General features: G+C 40.1%; 1 protein-coding gene across 1 annotated transcript in view; it reads right to left on the reverse strand.

The window, feature by feature from the left end:
• Positions 1 to 21,084, reverse strand: part of LOC134798857 (neuroendocrine convertase 1-like) — a 66,809-nt gene extending 45,725 nt beyond the window's left edge. The window contains exons 1-3 of the mRNA XM_063771248.1: positions 20,731 to 21,084; positions 2,949 to 3,050; positions 486 to 662 (exon numbers count right to left, since the gene is read on the reverse strand). Coding sequence (XP_063627318.1) covers positions 486 to 662; positions 2,949 to 3,050; positions 20,731 to 20,955 — 504 coding nt within the window. The 5' untranslated portion in view covers positions 20,956 to 21,084. The remainder of the gene's footprint in view (positions 1 to 485; positions 663 to 2,948; positions 3,051 to 20,730) is intronic.

Consider the following 21,084-nt stretch of genomic DNA (forward strand, 5'->3'; position numbering starts at 1 on the left):
CCTAGGACTAGTTTCGGTTATACAGTTATACGTACGATATACTTAGGTTATCACTTATCATCACCCCGTTTCCGGACCCACTTCCCGTTATTTGTATGATTTCGATTACTTTTGTGTAAAATGAATGACAATGCAATATGTACTTATTAGTCAATAACAGCACATAGTCATGTGCTATGTGCAGCACATAAATGTGCACGTCTGTTGCGGTACCTTGAAGCTATACATGCCTCATTAGTCATTTGATAGTTGACATTAGTCTGGGCTCGTTGGAATATATACAGTCGGCAAAAAGTACTCTTCTTCTTCCTAGCCTTAAGCCCATCATTTGGGGTCGGCTCTCCTAGTAATTCTTCGCCAGAACTGTCTGCTGTCTGTCCCGGGTCGTCTGTATAGTGGCCATCCATGTTTGTCGGGGTTCATCGCCGCCTCGGCAAAGAGTATGTTGGCGCAAAAATAAAATGTCCCAAAAAAGCATAACGTACCAAATACCATTCTTCTTCCCACAATTCATCGTTGAACAGAGGCCTGTCGACCTCCCTCTTCTGTCTCTTTTCTGCTTGAGTGTCTATCCTCTTCACACGCTCTAGAGACGCATCTGGTTCCGGGGTTGGGTAACGCTTCACTCGCGACTTTGAGAATAGTGGTTCAGCCCATCTTATCTGCAATCGGTTGAATATTGAGGTTAGGCACAAGGAAATACAGCAGTTTTGGAGTAAATTTAAAAATCGAAAAAAGTTTATTCTAAAATGCGAAATTCATAGTGTCCAACCAAAACATGTTTTTTTGCCGAAACCGAAACCAAATGTTCGGCTTTGGCTCTAGTTTCGGCCGAAACCGAAACCGAAACCGAAACTTTTGTAGACTTGTTAAAATCGTTGAAAAAATGTCATAAAACCGCTTTTACACACATATTATGGGGCTGTCAACACCCAATTTCCTTGAAATTGATGTTGCTTAAGCAGTGTTTTAAGAAAATTACTACAGTTAGACCAAGATAATTCTGCAACGATTTTGATAACACATGCAACATGCAGTGCAAGTGTTACTTTAAACGTCAAAGCTTTTATGAAATTATGACGTATAAATAACATTTGCACTAGTAGCACTGCGTATGCTATCAAAATCATTGCAGAATTTTCTTGGTCTAACTCTATTCATTCACCAGTCAAGTTAACAAGTAGATCAGGGTCAACCAAAAAACCAACCAAAAACGCCGCGAGCGCAGCGAGCGCGAAATTTTTTGTTAACAATATCGCAAAGCCGGGTACCGATCTTCACCTGGGCCTAAAAGTCCGAAGTGCCCCAGTGAGACGAACTTTCATGCGAAGTCAAAGCCGTGCTTCAGACTTCAGGATAAGTAGTTAAGCACAGACTCCAACCAATGTCCATTGTATTAAAAAGCGAGACCGCAGGCCGAGCATGGCGCAGCGAGGCCAAAGGCTAAGCTGAAGTAGAGGACATGTGGAACACAAACCAAAGGTAAATTGAGGTAAAAAGTGAGGCTAAGGTCAAGCATTCGTATGAAAAACTGTACTGGGGACACTTTTAAGGGTTTTTTCTTCGTTTTAATCAATAGTCAGCTGTTCAGCTTCGCAAAATATTAACTATTGAGAAAAATCAACTTTGCGGCCCTAGTTGAGCGTAGCCTTTAGCCTCGCTTAAAATTTGCCATTAGAGGTAGATAGAAAAATGACTGAATAAGTGAGTGAATAAAGAGCGAAAAAACATCGTTCGACTCGGGCCGAGCTGATACTCGGCCAACGGCTATGTGCGACAGTGCTATCTCATTCACTCCGATACAATTAGACAGTGTGCGCGTTATAGGTATTGACAGCCTCTTAAGACTGCGTCGACCGTCCAGTGGCACTCTCATTAGTGGAATTGTGTTTTATAATAAACCAGTTAATTTCTGTACCTATACATGAATCAGTATATGCAGGTATGTATTAATATTGTTGTCCTACTTATTCCCCAACTTTTGGTCTTTGTCCGAAGTACCATTTCAGAGGTTCGGCCCGGCCGAAAGGTGCGGCCCGGCCGAAAGGTTCGGCCGTTTTTTGGCCGAAACCGAAACTTCAGCCGAAACATGATTTTTTGCCGAAACTAGCCGAAACCGAAACCGAACCTTCGGTCGGACACTAGAAATTCATGTACTTATTGAAGATCGACCCTTCGCACCTAAATATAGTTTTTTTTTCTACTGACATGGGCTACATGGGTACCAACTAGAGACGTGTTGTCTTTATTAGACTTAAGTTTTTCGATCCCTGCCTGGGTTCGGTTATAACGACCACGTGTACCAATACCCGGACGTCCCATATACCAGGCTTACAGTAGTAACAAGGAGTACTCATGTAATGAGAGCATTGAGTGACTTCTTCAGGATTTCACTAAAATGTTTTTTTGATTAATTAGCTGAATGAGACACTATAGCTGTATTCTTTGCATTATAGGGATTATTTCGCAAAACTCTGCGTAGGGGGCGCCATTAGCAAAAATTGTAAACAAACTTGATGTCAATGTCAATTATTCATAACAAATAATCTATGAAAACCTGTCAAAAACAAATGAGTTTTTCGGAACTTAATATGTACGAAATATCATTTGATATTTACTAATATGCTAATATTTACCACTAGCTTTTCGGTGAAGGAAAACATCGTGAGGAAACCTGCATACATCTGGGAAGAAATTCAAGGGTGTATGTGAAGGCCCCATTCCGCATTGGGCTAGCGTGGGGACTATAGCCCAAACCAAGCCCTCTCGCGCATGAGAGGAGGCCTGTGCCCAGCAGTGGGACGTATATTTCGCAAATGTATTAAAAATGTACCGTGTATGTTTGCATTTGGTACGCGCCTAAGAAAAGCGACAATGGGGGACCACGTGTACCAAAACCCGGACGTCCCATGTACCAGGCTCCCAGAGCTAGTAAGGAGTAAACCTACCCTCCGGTCTTTGATGAGAGCCAGCGACGAGTCGCTGTATGTGCGCCGTTGCTTGCTGTGACGGTACTTCAGGAACGAGTAGGTGTTCGGGAAACCGGCCACCTGTAAAGTGTTCAAATGCAAATACATAATAATAGTTAATACATGCTAAGTATGCTCAATGGTATTGGTAAGTAGTAGCAGTAGTAACACTTCATTAAAACCGGCCAAGTGCGAGCCGAACTCGCGCACGAAGGGTTCCGTACCATTACGCAAAAAATGAAAAAAATCACGTTTGTTGTATGGGAGCCCCACTTATGTAAATATTTAGTTTATTTTGTTTGTAGTATTTGTTATGTTATAGCGGCAACAGAAATAAATCATGTGTGAAAATTTCAACTGTCTAGTTATCACGGTATCACGGTTCATGAGTTACAGCTTGGTGACAGACAGACAGACAGACGGACGGACGGACAGACGGACAGCGGAGTCTTAGTAATAGGGTCCCGTTTTTAACCTTTGGGTACGGAACCCTAAAAATCAAAACATAACAGGAAATAATAACATTCGTCATTATAGTTCGTCTTTTTTTTAAGCATTAGAAATAAAGGTAAACAACCTTGATGTGTTTTTATTGAAAAACACGTTTTAAAAATAAGTCACGGCAAATATGTAATTGTATTGTTCGGAATTGTCAATTTTTTTTTTTAAGTGGTTACACAGTTTGGTCGACACAGTGACCAGCGACTGCTTTTGGTGTGAAGATATTGGTGTCGTGGCCGAAAGGTCCGCGGCACCACCAAGGAAGAAAGGGAAAGGAAATTTACAGAGTAAGGATAGCAAGGAATAGAGAAGAGAAATAGGATAGAGACAAGCAAAGAATAGAGAAGAGACGTTTTCAACTCGGAGCAACAATAACGCCATTTCAGAATGTTATGAGGTAGTTGCAGGAATTAAATACTAATAATAGTATTTAACTCCTGCACGGTCCGTTATTTTCCCAATGGGGGCGGCGAGAGTAGAACCTAGGGCTTGCATTCCGGAATTCCGGAATTTCCAAATTCCGGAATCTCGGACAAATTTTCCGATATTACAATTCCGGAATTGATACCACTCAATATCGAAAATTCCGGAATTGGATTTAAGTACTTTTTGTAGGTTTTAATACCTTTATTATTAAAAATTGTTAAGAAACTACACTGTAGGGGTGTTTTTTGTCGTTATTAAGTGCTTCTTAGTCATTCAGTGAGCTATAGTATAGGTATATTTTACTTTTCCGTTTGCTAAAGCAGTGGGACAATATGGGCTCATAATAAAAAAATAAAAATACAATAAAGCAGAGCGATTTACTTGCTTAGAATAGTCAGAATAGTCTGAATCCTACATAAGCGAATTTGTAGAATTGAAATTTAATAATATTTTGACTTTTTATCTTGAATTCAGAGAAAAAGAGGTTTTCTTTATTAACGATTTCGAATCCTGTAGAAGCACATAATATATGATATTCTGAATCATAATTAGGAACTACAAAGGAAAAAGCCAAACTTAGACCTTCAACTTCTTAAACAACACCACTAACTACAAGGTTAGGAAGAGTAGGAAGTAGGGATGTACCGACTAGTCGCCGACTAGTCGGGAAAGCCGACTATCCGGCCACATTTGTCGTCGGCGATTAGTCGGCGACTAGTCACAAAAATGGCCGATTAATCGGCACTTCATTAGTGAAAGAAAAACAGAAAAAAGAAATCAACAGTCAATAGTTACAGTATGTTTTATGTTTATTTTACTAAAATACCTATTCAGGGTGCATATGAAAACTTTTGTTCATATAATTGACCGTTTGATCGTTATCGAATGTTGGTGGGCTGGTGTTTTCCTCTACAGGTCGATCTCAACTGATTCTTGTGTAATTTCATGTGCAAGTTCGATAGTTATTATTTTTTATTATTATTCAGTTTTTGTTTCATTTTAAATGTTGGAGCCATGAGTAACTATTAATGTTATTGCAAAATTAAGAGACTTAGTCAGGGCACGTTGCTCGTAAAGACGCTGACCACAGGGGATAGGTTCTTAACTGACGACTACGTACAGGAAATAGAGCCTTGGAAATACCTCCTACAAGCTGTACTGACGGTCTACTCAGGATCGCAAAATAAAAGAACTAAAGACAGAAATTTAACGAGGATTCTTGTGATAGGTCTTTGAACCTGCAGAGAACACCTTTTAGCCAAGCTAAATTATGATGAATGGCGCAACCAAAGGAGCAAAACTATTGTTTTTCACCTGATACTTATACGAAACTAATGATCTGGCCGACTAGCCGACTAGTCGGCCGACTAATCGGCCATTCGAGCGCCGATTAGTCGGCTAGTCGGCTAGTCGGCCAAATCAATAGTCGGTAAGTGCATCACTAGAGGAAGCTATTATATTTAACTATTTTATAAAATTATGCATCGAATGGTTTGCTAGCAACTATAGTTTCCCCAAATAAATACCCCGTATCATTACAGTGAATAAAAGTAACCATTTTAATAAGGTGGTAAAATGGGTGGTAAAAAAACGTACCTACTTCAAATTAAATTTCTCTTAAACCTTATAAATTATAAACAATACTAACTTTAATAAACTTAAGTATGAGAATTTCACATTTTTTGTTGTTTTTTTCTAAAAAATCGAATAAAACTATGATAAACCCTAATTCCGGAACCAGTTCCGGAATTCCGGAATTGGAATCCAATATCGAAAATCAGTTCCGGAATTGGAAACCATCCGATATTGCAAGCCCTAACTGAACCCCACAGGTCTGCGCAGATTAGGTTTGTAGCGAATAGTAGGGGCATTCCCACTATTCGCCACAAGCCTACCTTTGTCGATTTCTGCCTCTCGATTTTGGTCTATCGTTGTTTGATCGATTGGATCCAACAAGACATGCCTCGGACGACGCACACGTTTCCTGGGCGGAAGCTCGGGAGTGTAGTCCGAGGCAAGACTCAAAATTTTGTTCTAACTGACAGGCCGATACCGTCCGGCGGACTGTTAATCAGTGGGCCCCTTAAAGGTAAGGTAAGTACTTAAGCTAACTTTGCAAAGCAAAGGCTTTGAAGTGACTAAATGTGGTAGTGCCACTTTATACGTCTACATATAATCATCTGACTTTCATAAGAATTTGAAGTTTATGGTCGAACTTCCATACTGTGCCACTGTGAACTGAGTGTGAAGTTTCACTCAATATAGTCTGACCACGGCATGACTCAATTTGACTCGCTTCATCGGGAAGAGAATAATTAGGGTAGTTACTTAGGTACGTAAAAAAATACACAAATATAAAAAAAATCGCACTCCGGTCGACCCTTCAGGGGGAGCGGACAGCGATGTTGAGTCGCGCATCAACAAGGCGCGAGCAGCATATGCGCAGCTGAAGCCTGTATGGACGTTCACCTCACGGTGATAACTCGACGTACGAAAATCAGGATGTTCAACTCCAACGTCAAGTCGGTCCTGCTGTACGGTTGCGAGACATGGCTTGTGAGGAAAGATGTCACCAATCGTCTGCAGGTGTTCGTAAACAAATGCCTGCGACGCATTCTAGGGATCTACTGGCCACGAACCATCTCAAACGTCAGACTATGGCAGATGACGGAACAGAAGCCCATAGGAAGGGAAATCCTCGAAAGGAAATGGCGCTGGATCGGACACGTAGGTACTCCGTAGGCCGGACAGCCATCTGGCCAAGCAGGGTCTCCGCTGGCATGCGGCCGGCAGTAGGTGGTCGGGGAGGCCTTGTACTACATGGAGGCGATCAGTTGAGAAAGAGGCTAACTCAACTGGACTCTGTGGACTGGGTGGAAAGAGCTGGAAGAAGCCGCTCAAGATCGTTACAAATGGAGGATTCTTCTGCGAGCCCTAATGTCCCTAATGAGGGATAACAGGAATGCATCATCATCATCATCACTCCGGGAGTGCCGACAGAAGTGAAAACGAACAATTAGGTGTGTATTTAGTTTTGAGTTTTTAGTCCGTGATGTTCGAAAACAAAAGAATTGTGGGTGACGTGGAACACTCGATTGGAAGGAAGTTAAGAAAGGCTGGCGTGTTCATGTTCGTCTGTACCTATGTACAGTCACCTGCAATAATATGTTACACAACGAAGACCGCAAAAATATCTGACACGATCTTATTAGTAAAACCATAAGAGCGTGTGACATATTTTTGCGACCTTTGGAGAGTATTATATTATTGCAGGTGACTGTACCTATTAGGGTCGGTTGCACCAAACCGTCGGTCACAGCTTTGATCGTTCGCTAAATTTTATTGCATGGGAAGTTTCATAGATCTCTGCTGCGTGACGTTGATCAGTCTGTTAACTGTGGTTGGTGCAACTGGCCCTTAATCTAGTAATACACAACACCCAATCAAACCTAATTAACCGAGCAATAGTGAAGTTATCCATTTCAGCTTGGACAAAAATGCTTTCGAATGTATGTCCGGTTGTCCGGCTATTCGTCTTTACTTGTCGCATGATCTACCGATTCGCGTGAAATTTGGTGGGCAACCAACCTGCTTTAAATACTTTTTTGGCAATTCAGTTTTATTTTTCAAAATGGCGGAACTATGATGGTTCGTAAGGTCTACTTCCACTAGTAATATTTTATAGATAGACTCCGTCTCTTTCACATCGTAGGGTGTAAAATATTGGGCACACGTTTCGAACATGTGTGCAATATTGATTGGTGTGAGCACTCACCCCTTGCCAAATATTGCATCGCTTGCACCCGCCCCTTTGTGTCATTACTCCTGCATATTTCTATTGTCCTAGTATTTGACGTCTAAGACAATGGGATGTAGGCGGCGCCCTACGGCTCAGATTTTGGGCGGGGAGGATCTCAGACAATGTTAGATAAATAGACAGAAATAATGAGAAATTGTACAACGATTGCTTAAAAATAGAATGAAATCTCAGGTAATTTCACGGTCGTAGCCGCTAGGTGAAGAAAAAAAATAGTCGGATCAAAATTAGTTTTAAATACGTTGAATTGAATTAATTGTTTTTTTTTTTAGAATGTAAAAACTCCTGTATAAAATAGAGATGCTTGAGATAAAAGGTAAAGTTTGCTAGTATAAAACAGTAGGAACGTTTTATATTTAACACTAACTAAATGCACACGTAAATGTAACTTTATTGATAAAAACAAAGAAATAAATAAACATAATAAAACTTAAAACCTACAGATAAAAAAATTGACCTAGATCGCCGTCAACGGGCAAGGTGCCCAGAAGGCTGGCCGTATTTCCCCGCTGTACTATACACGCGGCGATACTAATACGCTGGGCGAGATAGTGGCCAGCCCTCTGTACGGTTACCATCAGTTTGTCACTGACATAAACTGATGGTAACCGTACTGGTCACCAGAAGGCTCTAAGGCGCGCCGACAAGTCTTTGTAACAGTCAGCAGCAGAAGTTGCTATGCGGGCGAGGTGTTCAAAATTACCTTGACACGCTCTTATTCTCTTAACAATAAAGTTGCGTCAAGATCATTTTGAACACCTGGCCCGCTTAGCAACTTCTGCTGCTTAGCTCCCATGGCCCCAAAGTTTCGACACCAAACGCCGCAAATATGTAGCTGGTTCCCAGAGCGGCATATTTGCGGTGCTTGAGGCTTTCGGCTGAGGAAGCCGCAGCGCCAGCAGCACCTTTGGTGCTTGGAACATGGGACGATGCCAGGGTATCAAATGCACACTAAATATAAATTAGTATATTTCTGTGCAGATAATTAACGTTAAATTATAATTCTTCAACGAATATTTTAGTTATTGTAAGTAAAACCTCTATCATTATTATTCATTGAAATTGTTTTAAAAAACCGGGCAAGTGCGAGTCGGACTCGCGCAGGAAGGGTTCCGTACCATAATGAAAAAAAAAACGGAAAAAAAATGCAAAAAAAAACGGTCACCCATCCAAGTACTGACCACGCCCGACGTTGCTTAACTTTGGTCAAAAATCACGTTTGTTGTATGGGAGCCCCATTTAAATCTTTATTTTATTCTGTTTTTAGTATTTGTTGTTATAGCGGCAACAGAAATACATCATCTGTGAAAATTTCAACTGTCTAGCTATCACGGTTCGTGAGATACAGCCTGGTGACAGACAGACGGACGGACGGACGGACGGATGGACGGACGGACGGACGGACAGCGAAGTCTTAGTAATAGGGTCCCGTTTTACCTTTTGGGTACGGAACCCTAAAAATTATCAAAGTAGGATGGGTGTGTCGTGGAGGGCATTGACCTTCCCGTCCCGTGTCATAAAATGGATGCCGTCATGTGATGTCCCAAACGAAAGTACGTACTAGGCTGTCATAAACTTTGAGATATAGATTCACACGTGTTTGTGTTCATTGTTGCCAACTGTGATTTTCAGCCTATTGCATATCACATATCACACAATCAATTATCACATAATTATGTGATGATTTCAGGCATTTGAATTAGGTATTCATTAATTTTATAGTAGAAGTAAAATCGTTATACAGCTACATTTACTTAAAATACAATGCGTACATTCACGTATCCTGTGTATCACGTATGTATCTAACTCGCACATATGAAATCCAATATGAGTTGACTTAAGTACATGTACATATGTATCACTCACAACATGTTACACATATGTATTTACATGCTTCAGACTCAGACCAATCCTCAGTGCCTCAGAAATGTTTGCACCATGAGCACGTCACACATATGTGTCACGTGTGACGGTTTTGGAGCCATGTGAGTTTTTGCAGTCACATATGTACCAGGCGATCAGGACGGGCGAGGAGCTCGTGTGTTGTGTGCGTGTGGGGTAGGTCGGAGAAGGGTTGACGGATGTGTGTGAGATAATATTATAGGTACTTATTTATTTACAGGGAAAAGGAAGACGGATGTAACATATCTAAACTGACATACATTTTATGTCTGGGTACAAAATAAGCATGTTATATATTATAGAACTCACATATTGTAATGTATTCAGTAATCTTACCACTCTTACCTCCATTTTGATAGGAATTACACTTACCTACACATTACAAGTCTGCGTGTAGGCAAAAGAAGGCAGTTAGCAACTTGAATACCTTGCTAGGTTTCGTTGAGAAGCTGGAATGGTTTAAGTCGGTACCGCTAGCGCTACCCCATTTTCAGTAATATTAGGCACAATTGTTTTCGATTTGCGGAAAATGCCCAGTATAACTAACGAACGAACCTACTCACTCTTCTTGAGTTAATTATTTACTACCTACTAACGAGCCCATATTTTTTAATTAATTGATTTGCCTTGCTTAAAGTTCCTGGAGCCACTTTTGATCTATTACAAGCACAGCTAAAAAGAACAAAAAAAAACACTTGGAGGATATATCCATATGGAGACGCTTTGTCTGTAATTTTCTGTACAAAACAGTCTGCCCATTTTTGCGGGGGAGGGGCACGTCAAATGTATACGTAACGTACCTAAAATTAGCCATGTCAGATAAACGTCAGTCCATACAATGTGTATGACCATTGGTCATAGAGTTTCGACAGAGGGGAACGCCTGTTAATACCTACTCCGTTAGGTTATATCCTCCAAGAAAAAAACATACTGTGCAAGAACTGCAAGCATTTAAAAGTCGTGCCTTATTACATCTTCGAACGTTGTCCTCGTAAGAACTAAACAAATTTTTGCGCTTTTGAATTTGGAACTTTCTTTTATTTCTATAAGAGTTAAAAACTCGAATTTAATTTGTACTTGTAAAGTACGCGGGGACTTACGAGGTTAATACAGCCGCTAAACATGTAACACCCATATGTTAATTAGGAAGATAATAATCACTTTCCTCAGCTGGGTATTTTTAGCACGACGTAGGAGCTCCGAAAACGTCGATATCTCTGTCACTCGCGTGGCGTCGCCCTTTGTTTTCAGATATTACAGTCTCGCTCCGACGCTGAAGCCGCTGAAATATTACTACTGTTTTGTTATGAGTGCCTGGTAGAAGCGACGCCAAATCTACTGTTAGCGCCGCCCTGAAAAATAATTGGGTTGCCATACTGCTGAAAAGCAAGCAGATGACGCTAGTTTTATAGAAATACCTGAAAACATGCTGAAAACAGACGAAATCCAGGAATTGTCTCCATTCTACCCTTGTACGCCTGTCATATACCTACCGTTCCACGTAGTTTTTGGAAATTTCAGGAAAATTTCATAGGGCACTAGGAAACTTTTATTTTGGAAACAGAAAATTTCGATCCCCATCCAAAGTTTCCGGAATATTGGAATATGGAAACTTAGCAATCTTGGAAACTTTCCGACGACACACGCACAACAGTCGTAACAACCATTAGATAACCGTATTCAGAATTTTTAGTGCGATGCTGTAAAAAAAAAATCGGGCAAGTGCGAGTCGGACTCGCGCACGAAGGGTTCCGTACCATAATGCAAAAAAAAAAACGAAAAAAAAAGCAAAAAAAAAACGGTCACCCATCCAAGTACTGACCACTCCCGACGTTGCTTAACTTTGGTCAAAAATCACGTTTGTTGTATGGGAGCCCCATTTAAATCTTTATTTTATTCTGTTTTTAGTATTTGTTGTTATAGCGGCAACAGAAATACATCATCTGTGAAAATTTCAACTGTCTAGCTATCACGGTTCGTGAGATACAGCCTGGTGACAGACGGACGGACGGACGGACAGCGGAGTCTTAGTAATAGGGTCCCGTTTTACCCTTTGGGTACGGAACCCTAAAAATGCGTTGGGTGGGCCGGCATTAAAATAAAAAATGCATATTTAAAAATTTTATTTTAATGAAGTTCATAATAATTGTCATCGATTATCGCAATTACACATGAAATGTTTGAATGTATATATAATTTAAATTTAACAACGATATAACCCATTACAACACTTCATTATATTTCATTTACTAAACTTAATTTTAAATTAAGTATTGCAGCAAGAAAAGCAAGCGTGGTGCAAGACAAGTGTCAGAGACGATTAGACCACTCGTCCGGTCACTGCTCACTAAACATCTTGTCTGTCGGATAATGACCGCTCTAACTAGACCCCTAACTTCGTAAGAACTGAACGTCGTCAGAGGTCAGACAATACTGGTAAACGTAAGGGATAGGTAAACTACCCAGATGCCTAAGAGGATTTGTGTCTCTTCTATTAACTTGATTTTTTATTGGATTTACAGTTTTAACTCCGGTTAAAAATAGTTTAAAAATATTATTTAAGTAAATTAAGTACCTATACAATTCTCTCTATTTTATTATCCAGTCTTTTTCTAAAGTAGTTATAAATTCCATGAACACATTGAAAATGTCGCACGCAAAAAATCGAAGAGAATAAAAATAATAGTTATTTGTTTTACAAGGGGGCAAAGTTGTTGTTTAACCGCTCGTGCTCGTGTCGATTGATACCCGAGCAAGCGAAAGATTCCAAAATTGGAATCATGAGCGATGCGAGGGTTTCAAAACACGAGGGTTAAACAAAATTTTGCCCCCGAGTGAAACACAAAATTTTTCACCACACCAACCCGAAGCAAATATTAAATGTAAAATATCAAACATAATCAAATCCAAATGAATGTTATTAAATATTTATCATCCAAAATCATCATTTAAAAGTCAATTCTACCAGCAAACATAAGAAACAACTCAAAATTTACATTTGATTACTTTGCCTCACTTGTGAATAAAATGCAACTTTGCTATCAGTTTTTGAAGTGCAAAGTATTTAAGCCTTTCCGAGCTGGTCTGGTGAAAAAGCCTTTAAATCGTTGGATAGGTATAAATATGATCCCTGTATATATGAAGGTATAGGTAGTCATTTCATAATTGGCCGCACCTAGCATAACAGCCGCAACTGCCATTGGAAAACTCATTCAATTATTTTTTCACCACACCAGCTCGGAAAGGCTTACTTTGCGCTTCAAAAACTGATAGCAAAGTTGCATTTTATTCACATGTGAGGCAAAGTAATCAAATGCAAATTTTGAGTTGTTTTCTTATGTTTGCTAGTAGAATTGACTTTTAAATGAAAATTTTGGATGATAAATGTTTAATAACATTCATTTGGATTTGATTTGGTTTGATTTTGTTTGATATTTTACGTTTAATATTTGGTTCGGGTTGGTGTGGTGAAAAATTTTGTGTTACACTCGGGGGCAAATTTTGTTTAACCCTCGTGCTTTGAAACCCTCGCAACGCTCAAGATTCCATTTTTCGAACCACTCGCTACGCTCGTGATTCAATTTTGGAATCTTTCGCTTGCTCGGGTATCAATATTAGCACGAGCGGTTAAACAACAACTTTGCCCCCTTGTAAAACAAATAACTATTCTTATTCTCGGGCAACAAATTCCTTATATAAACTGGTTATGAGTGTTGGGGTAGTGATTTGAAGTATTTGAACATAATGTGGCATGAAACTCAGGAAATAACAAAATGCATGATACATCGCTAGTTCTTCGAACCGTTTTTCTATTTTCTACAACAATACTAGTACAAAGCCTACTCGTATGTAAATGTGACGCGCAAGGTAAGTGAAACAAATGATTCAAACTGACGATCGTTTGTCACTATTACCCGAACTACGTCAAGCGATGTCTAAGTAACGGCTTGTGCAAAAATCACGCGAGGTTCGATAGGGGGGGGTCACGAAAAAATCACGACAGATCACGTCGGGGGAGGGGGGTATAAGGATGTGTATTTTTTTCTACAGTGAACGAAACTAAGAAAATACACCTACCACATGAGTAGATACATTTTTTCGCTTTCGTTAAACATTAATCTTCACTCCGCACTTCAAAATAGCGAGTCTATTTTACGAAATATTGGAATTTGGAGTTGGAGCGACATTGCCTGACCAGTCGGATGGAAAAAATAAAAAAAAATACACGTGAGGCTATGTGGGGGAGGGAGGGTAGCCGAAAACCTCTTCAAATAAAAACCTCACCAAGAGGGAGGGAGGGGTCAAAAAGTAGCCAAAAACACCTCGCGTGATTTGTGCACAACCAGGCGTGGCTCACTCCGCGATTTCGTCGCTTTGCTACAGGTAGCTAATGGCTCCTCTTCACGTTGGGCCAACGACAACACCAAGGAGGGACTCAGCCATGCGGTAGAATGAGATAGCAATATCACTTGCTCCCTCTAACGCATAAATGCGTCCCTCGTTGGCGTTGGCGTTGGCCCAACGTGAAGAGGAGCCATAAAAGTACATCCGTTCGGCCCCAATTTTGGGGTTTGCCATAAGCCGCGCGTGGCGCTGTCGCCACCTAGCGGCCATATCTGTGCTGATCGTAACAGACGCGTTTTGTAAGAGAATGAGTCTTCTGTACCTAGTACTATTATTGATTCTGTGGCACAAGTGGCACAACGTTAAGCCGGTGTTGCTCGAAGGGCACAACCCCTAACTTATGGCTTATGATTTTGAACTAGTTTTGATACGACCTTTAAGATCGCAGCTGCGAAATTAAGTGGAATTCATGCGTGAGATGTGCGCCAATCACCAAGACGAGTCAAGTCATCAAGGTCGTGTCAAAACTAGTTCATACCCATAACAAATTGTTAAATCTGAATCAGGTTATTTTGTGCTTTTTACCACAGATTAGATTTCTGTTTTACCTTAGCAGAGTAAATAAATGCCTTTGCTACCAGGTGAGCATAAACAGCGAAGTTTTAGGATAGTTAGAAGTACATAGACTCACACGAGGCTCGCATGGCCGTGTGGATGTTGAAATGAAAGCAAAACTTTATCAATCGATATTGGGATAGTTTTAAACCCTCTTAAACTTCTAACCTCCTGATCAAATTGGGTACAATATATGTAGTATGTTTAAAGGTTTTCGACAGACATTTGTTTCAATTTGTTGTTGATAATGAATAATAATGATAATGCCTAATAGGGAATATTACGCGAAACTCTGCGTAGGTAGCGCCACTACCACTATCTGACACAATTTGAGGGTCTACCGCGAAACAAGAAAATCGAAATTTCCTTATCTAACCTCTCTATCACTCTTGCATATTCGAGCGATAAAGAGGCAGATAACTAAATTTCGATTTTCACGTATACCGGTAGGCCCTTGTTAACAAACCGTCTTGATGCATCAATGTCATATTTTATTGTCTGTGAAAACTTGTCAAAAAACAGTTTAAGGCACAGTATGTATAAGTTAGTCTATGAATTTACTAGAGTCGGTAGTGCTGCACTCTGGCGGCAGAACATAGCAGTAATATCCCCTATTGCCTATACAGATGTAGTGCGTAAATTGTCTTCCATCTTCCATCGTATTTGTCACTTCTGTCAACCTCAGTAGTTTTTGTACCGAGACTGACTGAAATAGCAAGGCACGTTCGTACTTACGTTTCCGTGAAAACATAGTCTACATCTGTACGGTTACCATCAGTTTGTCACTGACATAAACGCCTTCGAGAACGTAATTTACTTTCTATACATCTCGCTCGCACTCGCATATTAGTGCAAACGGGACGTATAGAAAGTAAATTACGTTCTCGACGGCGTTTATGTCAGTGACAAACTGATGGTAACCGTACTGTACAGGTTTGAATTATTCGGAGGTCCTCCTGCATTTAGGATTCGAATGAACTTATTTCTAAGCTAAGCTAGCCTAATTAAGCTTCTGCGTAATAAAGGCACTTTAATAGTAAAATTTTCAAGTCAATATTGAATAACAGTTCTGTTAATTCAGATTATTAAAATTAAACTTTTAGTCTATCGCCCCAAACTTTTTTCTGCCTATTACATAACTACAGTATTAGTAAAATTCTACTCTACTTCTCTAGTACTTAGAGTTCATAGTCTTTAAAATAATTTATTATTATTTCGTTAAAAGTATTTGATGAAAATCCCCATCGTCATTTTACTTTGATATTATTAATGCTAAATTTCAGCCCTATCGGGCATAGTTTTTAGGGTACGGTACCCAAAGGGTAAAAACGGGACCCTATTACTATTAAGACTCCACTGTCCGTCTGTCCGTATGTCCGTGTGTCTGTCACCAGACGCATATATGGATATATATGTTCGGTGGCATCATGAACCGTGATAGCTATAGCACAGAATAAATAATAGTACAGAAGACTCACTCTCTAACAAAACGCGTCTGTTACGATCAGCACAGATATGGCCGCTAGCTGGCGACAGCGCCACGCGCGGCTTATTATGGCTTTCCCCAAAATTGGTGTGGAACGGATGTACTTTAAGCAAAGCGACGAAATCGCGGAGTGAGCCACGCCTGCTAAGACAGTTGAAATTTTCACAGATGATGTATTTCTGTTGCCGCTATAACAACAAATACTAAAAAGTACGGAACCCTCGGTGGGCGAGTCCGACTCGCACTTGTCCGGTATTTTGTTGTTGTTTTTGTTGTTACATTAGGTAGATCAAAATGTGCTTGCAACAAACAAATAAACAAACATTGCACGTGAAATGAAAATTCGTGAGAAGGTGAATTCCAACAAAATAGTACCTAACGTTACACTACGTCATGAAAGTTTACTAGATTTTATTATTTTATTACTAGCAGTTCATAAAATTAATTAAGCGTCCAATAACTAGAGCCATGTTATCACTGTTATCAGTTAGTGGCGATATGCCGCAATATACTGTCTCTTATCTGTGATGGCCACTCGAGATATCCACGGCGTCATCGCTTTGATTTTCCATATGCAAATAAGTTCGAAAAAGGAAAAAAAAATTAGAATGAAGGTAGGTACAGTCAACTGTAAAAATATGGGAGTAGCCAACTTATTCAAAAATATGTCCCATAGTTCTTAATTCGCTGACATAACAGCTATGGGGCATATTTTTGAGATGATTTGTGCACCCATATTTTTACAGTTGACTGTACATATATAATTTTCCGTTGAGTTACGAAACTCATGAGAAGATTTTATATATATATATTGCAAAAAATACGGAACTCTATCCATTCACCAGAAGTACCAGACAGAACCCTTAAGGGGCCCACTGATTAACAGTCCGCCGGACGGTATCGGCCTGTCAGTTGCTCGGAACTGTCAAAATTTTGTTCTAACTGACAGGCCGATACCGTCCGCCGCAATGTTAATCAGTGGGCCCCTTTAGTGTAAATTTCGTTCGATAGCATGCCGAGCGTTCGCGTTTGCATTACTTTGTCTATTTCTGTATGGGATTTTGAACAGCGCGCCAAGCGGGACGTTTTGGAAACTCACACGCCCATACAAAATGACACTCAACGCGTCGCGTCACGCTATCGACTTAAATTTACACTAGGGGGAATGATTTTATCGAAATCTGAGTAAAAAAAAAACGACAACAAAAATAAAAACATTTACCAGACAACGGTCACTGAAAAAATTTGGCAAAAATTTTCATTTAATAAAGTTTTGAATTATATTAGGTCCCTAATGTAAAAACATTAATAATGTAAAAAACCGGCCAAGTGCGAGTCGGACTCGCACACGAATGGTTCCGTACCATTATCTATAAAAAAGGTCACCCATCCAAGTACTGACCCCGCCCGACGTTGCTTAACAGCTCGTTCACACAGGGTCTCCGTTTTACGGTTCCGTTTTATCGTATACGTTTTTTTTCATTGATGGCGTATGGAGTTGTATGAGCGACTTCACATATGACACAGTATTCAGTATACAGTAAAAAATGTCGGTCCGTTAAATTATGACATTCCGTTTTGTCATCGAAATACTGGATGAACGGAATACGTATCCGTCATGTATCCGTACGTTTTTACTGGATATAAACTGTGTGTGGGGTGCGGGGCGGGGGGAGCTCTTTTGTTAAATATATTGTTGTTGTTGGTGTTGTTGTTTGTGCTGTTGTTGGTGCTGTAGTTTTTGTGTAGTAGTTGGTTTTCCAGAGGGAAAAGGAAATGAAGTTGTACTTTTGCTAGAAAGAAAAGATCCGCATGCGAGCACTCCATTCCCGCAGCTCGGCCTTCGGCCTCGCATTTTTTTTTCAAAATGACCGACTCTTTTTTTTAAATTTTTTCAAGATAGCGCGCTGAAATTGTGGTCACGGAATCTCGGAGCCCCCTAGATCCCTAGGGGAAAATTTTTTTTAGAAAAATTCTACAATTGTGGGAAAACTGGCCACTTTTATTTTGTATGGCAACTTTTAAACGGTGCTATCATACAAAACAAACTGCATTAAAAAAAAACAAATCCTAAATGGCGGCGGACACGGGCCAAACTCAAATTTCCAAGTAGATTAAGCGAGCCCGAAGGGCGAGCATCAGCCTGGGAGGCCGAAGGCCGACCCCGCGGAGGGCCGTTAGGCCCGGAGCTTCATCCCGAATGTCCAAGCGTGCCCCACCCCCAGTAATTTTGGGCAAGGCCGAAGGCCGAGCTGCGGAAATGACGAACAAAGCAAAATCCTATACAAAAACTGTGTTAAGCGAGCCCGGACGGAGACTACATATGTGTGAACGGGCTCTCAGTTAATGCCGGATACGTTGAACGTTATACGGTGCCTATGTGTGAACAAAGCATAATTTTTTGTCGTATCCGTTAAAACGGGTACCGTAAATACGGAGACTCTGAGTGAACGGGCTGTAACTTCGGTCAAAAATCACGTTTGTTGTATGGGAGCTCCACTTAAATCTTTATTTTATTCTGTTTTTAGTATTTGTTGTTATAGCGGCAACAGAAATACATCATCTGTGAAAATTTCAACTGCCTAGCTATCACGGTTCAGGAGATACAGCCTGGTGACAGACGGACGGACGGACCCGTTTTTACCATTTGGGTACGGACCCCTAATTAGTAATAGGGTCCCGTTTTTACCCTTTGGGTACGGAACTCTAAAAACATTTACCAGACAACGGTCACTGAAAAAATTAGGCAAAAATTCTCATTTAATAATAATTAATAAAGTTTTGAATTATATTAGGTCCCTAATGTAAAAACATTAATAATGTAAAAAGGGAAATAATTGGAAATTGTACGTCACCTAATAAGAATCGGGCAAGTGCGAGTCGGACTCGCACACGAAGGGTTTCGTACCATAATGCAAAAAACGGCAAAAAAACGGTCACCCATCCAAGTACTGACCCCGCCCGACGTTGCTTACCTAACTTTGGTCAAAAATCACGTTTATTGTATGGGAGCCCCACTTAAATCTTTATTTTATTCTGTTTTTAGTATTTGTTGTTATAGCGGCAACAGAAATACATCATCTGTGAAAATTTCAGCTGTCTAGCTAACACAGATCAAGAAATACAGCCTGGTGACAGACGGACGGACGGACAGCGGAGTCTTAGTAATAAGGTCCCGTTTTACCCTTTGGGTACGGAACCCTAATTAGGTGAATAACAATTTCCAATCATTTCCCTTTTCCTAAAATCTAATTTGTGCTATCAGAAAACTGGGGAAACTGGGCGTATTATAATCTAAAGCCTTTCCTAATTAAGAGATTAGATGTTCTAAATTTATAAGTATTTTGAAGCTTTGGAGGTAATTGGTTACAACGTCTCTAATTTAATTTTAATATTTTTGAAATTTTATTACTTAATACAATGTCTAACATGGTAACCTTACGCTTGTTATTGCTTGAGAGACAGGGAAACCTACTTTGAGAGCCAGGTACAGTCTCACCTGCAATAATATGTTACACAACGAAGGCCGCAAAAATATCTGACACGATCTTATTTGTAGAGCCATAAGAGCGTGTCACATATTTTTTCGGCTTTCGAAGAGTAACATATTATTGCAGGTGACTGTACTGAGTACTGAACCGCAGAGGGTATACCTTCTACGTAGTTACGTTTTTTCCTATATCGTGGATTCAAACGCTTTACATATACTTAGTAATAAGTTAATGACTCAAAGTTGCAATAAAGATTTTTTTTTACTCGGCTGACGAGAAAAGCTCAGCTGAATACGTTTGTATGTATGACCCTGCACCCCACAGCCATAACGTTTTGAATTAGACACATATTTATTAAATAATCTGAACGCATCTTTTGATCGAATGTCTATTGCTATGTATCACATTGATGAGATTAAACTGAAATTAGAACCGTAATATATAAGTAGGTATAATAAATAATAATAAAATAATAAATATTATAGGACATTCTTACACAGATTGACCAAGTCCCCCAGTAAGCTCAAGAAGGCTTGTGTTGAGGGTACTCAGACAACGATATATATAATTTATAAATACTTAAATACATAGAAAACAACCACGACTCAGGAACAAATATCTGTGTCATCACACAAATAAATGCCCTTACTGGGATTCGACCCAGACCATCGGCTTCACAGGCAGGGTCACTACCCACTAGGCCAGACCGGCCGTATGTAATGTAATACAATATTTCGTTGTAAGAGGGACTCTCAACCTTTTTTCGCGCCTAAGGCCCCCTTGGGGAAAACAAAACATTTATCCCCGTATTTAAATATTGTCAAAAACCAGGAAAATCATGGGCTTGGTTCAATTTTCCTAGCTCAACGTCACTAGTTTCAAATACATTATACCTAATGATATTAGTGACTTGGTAAACAAACAGACGTTGTTAAACTTTTTACGAAGAATAAAATACACAATGGAATTAGCTTCCAAATCCAGTGAAGTGGCCAAATAGTAGAAATGTTGAAATACCCGTACGAATCAATACGTAATGCAATTCGTGTCGATTTAAAACGCTCCCATCGGTCTGTTTTAATTTATAGCCACTCGTTACGAATTTGGTACTTTTCGTACTTGTATCGTAATGAACTATTTCTCGAGACATTATTCAGACGAACTTCCATAAGAACTTACCGGCCCTCCATACACGTATCCCAACTCCAACGCGATCAGCTGCGCCACCTCCTCATCACCATCCACCTCCACTGTCCACTCATTCATCCCATCAGCTCGCTCCATGCCATCATGTACTCCGTAATACCCATGATCTCCTGGTAGCACAGACTCATAATCAAAGGGACTGTATGAAAATATGGTGTTAAGAAGACTGGCCACTAATAAAGTTTGGAATAGTAACATTTTTTATCAGTTTTTTTTTAAGTTGTTTTCAAGTTGGCGGCCAGTGAAACACTGCCGCGAAAGAACTGCGAAAACTGTTTTCCGGCCGATTCAGTAGGTATTGTCCGGCGTTGTCCTTTGACGCATGGC

This window comes from Cydia splendana, chromosome 17 (assembly GCF_910591565.1).
Source record: "Cydia splendana chromosome 17, ilCydSple1.2, whole genome shotgun sequence".
Lineage (NCBI taxonomy): Eukaryota > Metazoa > Arthropoda > Insecta > Lepidoptera > Tortricidae > Cydia > Cydia splendana.